Source organism: Kryptolebias marmoratus, linkage group LG5 (genome assembly GCF_001649575.2).
Source record: "Kryptolebias marmoratus isolate JLee-2015 linkage group LG5, ASM164957v2, whole genome shotgun sequence".
Classification (NCBI taxonomy): domain Eukaryota; kingdom Metazoa; phylum Chordata; class Actinopteri; order Cyprinodontiformes; family Rivulidae; genus Kryptolebias; species Kryptolebias marmoratus.
Window position 1 is genome coordinate 944,302 of NC_051434.1, and position 4,622 is coordinate 948,923.

Below are 4,622 nucleotides of genomic sequence, written 5' to 3' on the forward strand. Positions count from 1 at the left end.
GACCAGGGGGTGACCAGGGAGTGACCAGCGGGTGACCAGGGGGTGACCAGGGGGTGACAGTCTCTGACAGTCTCTGTAACTAAAACCCAACAAGGTGAAGCAAATCTTGGCGGAAGTAAAAGAAGAACAAACTGGAATCAGCTGTTCTGGCCCGTTTTTGACCGTCCACCACCCCCAACTTTTTTCATTAGCTGAGATTACACAGGAGGGTGTGGAGCAGATGGTTGGAGCCTCCACCAGCTGTTGGGAGCTGGCTGAGAGCGGCCATCTTTCTGTTCAGACTGCAGGCGGATCTGTTTATAGCTCATATTACAAACAGGCAGGAGAGGAAACACTTACAGTACGAGGAGTCTCTGAGGAATGCTGCGTGATGAATGAACAATATGTGCTTCTTTTCTGGAAAAGGCTTCTTCACTTAACATAAAGACTGATGAACAGGACGTGACGGATGGCACATGTTTGGGCTTCATAATGAAATTAAAGGAGCCTCAGGAACATTCAGCTTTACAAACATCAGCCCGGACTACTGATAAAAACCTTTTATTTCAAAGAGATGTTGTGTGCCAACGATGGGCTGCAGCCAGAGGTCAGTGGTTTGATTCCAGGCCCGCAGGCCGGTAGTTTCTTCTGCAGTTTGGACAGACAAACGGAGAGGAGCCGTACAGATTCCTCTCCAAACTCTCTGCCTGCAGTAAGGAGGAGGATCGCTCCTCAGTGAACATCTGACTCCAAGTGCTGCAGTCCTCTGCAGCTCCTGGGGTCACGTTTACTGACACCCATGAACCACAGGGCGGCCTGAAGCCCATGAACACGTTCCAGGACTTCTGTGGTTGGACAGTTTGTCCTGCCGTGCCGGGACCAGGACTCAGAGAAGGACAGTGGAAGCTGTACCACCTTCTCTTGGACAGCACTGAGGCCTGCTCAGACGCTGCGTGATCTGCAAACAGAGTCTCCATGAGCATGCTTGTTAGTCTTCCTGCACAGATGAGCCAAGTTACACAGTTTGCTGTCAGCCCTGGTGTGTCGGTGCATCCTCAGGAGAGGAGCCAAAGGGAAGAACTTCCCTCCGCTGCAGACTGGAAAGGCCTCCGAGGTTCCTCGTTCCTGCATGTCGTCATGAAACGGCTTCATGATGGCGACGGGGCCTTTCTGCATGTTTTTCCCGTTTACTCCAGATGCACACGCAGGTTAGCTTGTCCCTCGCTGTGAGTGAGAGGGTGAATGTCTGTTTGTCTCATTTGTCTCCATGTGTCCCTGAGATGAACTGGAGACGTGTTCAGGGTGTAAAAAAATAAAAAACTTGAGAATGCTCAACGTCTTCAGGGATTTCTTGAAAACCTCCGACGGCTGTAAACGGACAGTCCCGACGTGCTGAGACACACTTGAGCTGCTCCGCCGAGGAAACGAATCTTCATCGGGATTTTGAGCCCCGCTCTTCATCATCTGAAGGGTCTCCTCTCCATCCTCCTCCTCAGACCCTGAGCACCATCTGCTCCCCACACGCACAGCCTCTCAGGGTGATTAAGGCCCAGTTAAAATATTAGGAGAACGGCTTCTTCCTCAGAATTACTGGATGCAGCCGTTTCCCTGACTTCATCTTCGTCTTAGACAAACTTATTCTGCCAAAAACAAAACAACCAAGATGCTTTCCAAACGTTTCAGCTCACCTTTAACTTCCAGCACATTTAACCCAAGCCTTTGTTTGCACCTGGATGCTCACCTGTGCGTACGACTGGATGATGTGGCTCTGAATCTCGTCCATGGTGTCCGTGCCGTAAGACACCGTCCCCAGGTGAAGACGCTTGAAAATCATTTCATTCTGTGTCAGAGTCCCTGCAGGCCAGAAAACAAACGACTGTGATCATTAATAGGACTGCAGGCAGAAATAAACAGTTCAGTCGATTATAGAATTAAAAGCGTCTCGTCCACAAAAACAAACGGAAACAACTGAAAGACCTGAAGGTGTTTAAAGGGCATCTCCCCTCCAGGAACAGATGACTGAATGTTCCCATGTTCTTTGACTACTAATACAGATAAATCAGCTCTGAAGTTAATCTAGTGCTGTCTGGATGAGCGAGACAAAGACATACAAGCAGCTCTGCAGAGGTTTATCTCCCTGAAACTCGAGAAAAAAGATCCTGTTTGTTAGAATGGGACTAAATCAGCTGGGAAACGGGACTCAACCTGGTGAAAATATGAATTAGCTGCCTAATAACAGCAATCTGACAGCTGAATATTTATTTGTATAACATCTGTTGGGTGAAACTAACAGAACCGTGTGAATGCTGAGTCAGCGTTCAGCTGTTTTTCACAGAATTTATTTAATAATCATCTTAAGAGGAGACAGCAAAAAGAAAATTAGATGATTTTTAGAGAATTTTTTCCAGTCTAACGTAAATCTTTTAGGATCAGAGGCTAAAATATATTACTAAGTTGAATTTAACTGAAAAGCTGCTGGTTCTGAGGAGATCCAAACTGTATTTATCGGAGTGATAACAGCAGACAGCTGACAGGAAGTCCTTCAGGTGTGCAGGAGGAGCTGCACCTGTCTTGTCTGTCAGCAGGTAGACGAGGCGGCCCAGCTCCTCCGGGATGGTGCTGGTTCTGACCACGGTGCCAGGGATGTTCTCGTCCTTCATGATCATCCAGCCGTAGGCAGACTTCCCCATGTCCAGGTTCACACGCAGGCTTGAAAACACAGAAAGAAGACAGTCTGGATCCAGATTCTTTGGTTCTGACGTCTGACACCAAACGTCCGGCTCATTTTTAGGCACCTGATGGGGATGATGTAGGAGAAAAGCACCACGAATCTGAACAGGTTGCGGTACCAAGGACCCACAAAGCCGTGCAGCGCCACCATGACGACAGACAGAACCACCTGGGCCAGGAACAGAGCTTTGGTGAGGCGGTTCAGCTCCAGGTCCAGAAGGCCAACCTGCAGGTATGAAAGGTCAGAGGTCAAAACAAAGGAACTCCAATCGGATCGTTCTGTCTCTGCAGAAAGCTGTGGCAGCCATCTTGAACTGGGCTGAGTTTCATTAAAAGCATCATTGTCCACCTTCAGCTTTGATAAAGAGACTCTTTAATGAAGGTTTTTCACATGCAAACTGAAAGTAAATGTATTAAAACTGCTGAAGTGTTGTTCATCCGAGGTCAAAGGCCTTCGAACACGGAGAGCGCTCCCATAATGAGCAGGGAGGGGGACTGTCCTTTATTTCTGGAGTGTCTCTCTCAGCCAATGGAGCATGTGGGAAAGAGACGTCAAATAAAGACGCGCCCGTCCCCTTTCTGGCAGCGAAGCCTCGCACACAGAGGGCTTTCATGTGACGCACCACGCTTACAAAAACATCACCCCCCTCAGATAAAGACAAAGGATGGGGGGGGGGCAAGCATGTGTAGAAAGGAGCAGAAATTCCTCCACTGCTGAAACCCCACTCCCCTGAGGACCAGTGTGACTGATTTAACCCCTACATGGTTCATGGTTGAGCAATTGAGAAAAATAGCGGGTTTGGTTGGATTAAAATGAAGAAAAATTAAGGCGGAGAACACAGAGCATGCCTGAAAAGCAAATGATCCCCTTCTGCTGGAACAATGGCCGCCCTGCATTTTCCAAGGATCAGATGAAGTCATTATTCATTCAGTCACAGGAGCAAAAAGGACTCAATTACCCCGACCTAAAGATGCTATCAGGGAATAAAAGTGTGGATTTCCCTCCATTCATGTGTGAACCATTAAAACTCAAAGGGACGACTGGATCTGCCTGGTTCCGAACCCGGTGCATGAATATTCATCACGATAAAACCAAAGAATGTCCAGACGCCAGACAGTTGGTGCCACTTTAACACCTGGCAACCTGTAACGTCTGGCAACCTGTAACGCCTGGCAACCTGTAACACCGAGTCGAATTCAAGCAGCACCTTCATCTGCTGCTGACTCGTTCTTAAAAAGAGTCTTCCTCGCCACCAAACAAAGACTCCTGCATCCTGTAACAATAAAGCATTTATTGGACGAAGGCTCGAACCCTTTTCACTCCAGAGAGAGTTCAACTGATTCCTGAGCATCATTGGACTGAAGCTGATTGGACTGCAGGGTGTCCCCCGTCACTCGGACAGTCCGTCCACCTGAGACGTCCTGTGGGATCGACCCGAAGCAGCTTCGTCCTCGTCGCTGTCACAGCAGATTATATGAGGCCGACACGTTCCTAAGACTCGAGCCGCAGCGAATCGACTTCCTCTCCCAGCCTCGAGTCTGAGAATCGACATTTCTGACATCGTCTCCTTAAAATATCGAGTGGCTCCCAGCTGTCGAGTTTTACACCAAACACTGACCTGCTGTTTGTTCGACGGGTCGAATCAGAGTTGAAAGGTCAGAGACAGAGCTACAGGTCATAGACAGAGTTTCACAGGTCGGAGACAGAGTTTCACAGGTCAGAGACAGAGCTGAAAGGTCAGGGACAGAGTTTCACAGGTCGGAGACAGAGTTGAAAGGTCGGAGACAGAGTTGAAAGGTCGGAGACAGAGTTGAAAGGTCAGGGACAGAGTTGAAAGGTCGGAGACAGAGTTGAAAGGTCAGGGACAGAGTTGAAAGGTCGGAGACAGAGTTGAAAGGTCAGGGACAGAGTT

General features: G+C 48.6%; 1 protein-coding gene across 1 annotated transcript in view; it reads right to left on the reverse strand.

The window, feature by feature from the left end:
- Window positions 1-4,622, reverse strand: part of atp9b (ATPase phospholipid transporting 9B) — a 30,740-nt gene that overhangs the window by 13,041 nt on the left and 13,077 nt on the right. The window contains exons 11-13 of the mRNA XM_037975792.1: window positions 2,775-2,935; window positions 2,546-2,688; window positions 1,721-1,833 (exon numbers count right to left, since the gene is read on the reverse strand). Coding sequence (XP_037831720.1) covers window positions 1,721-1,833; window positions 2,546-2,688; window positions 2,775-2,935 — 417 coding nt within the window. The remainder of the gene's footprint in view (window positions 1-1,720; window positions 1,834-2,545; window positions 2,689-2,774; window positions 2,936-4,622) is intronic.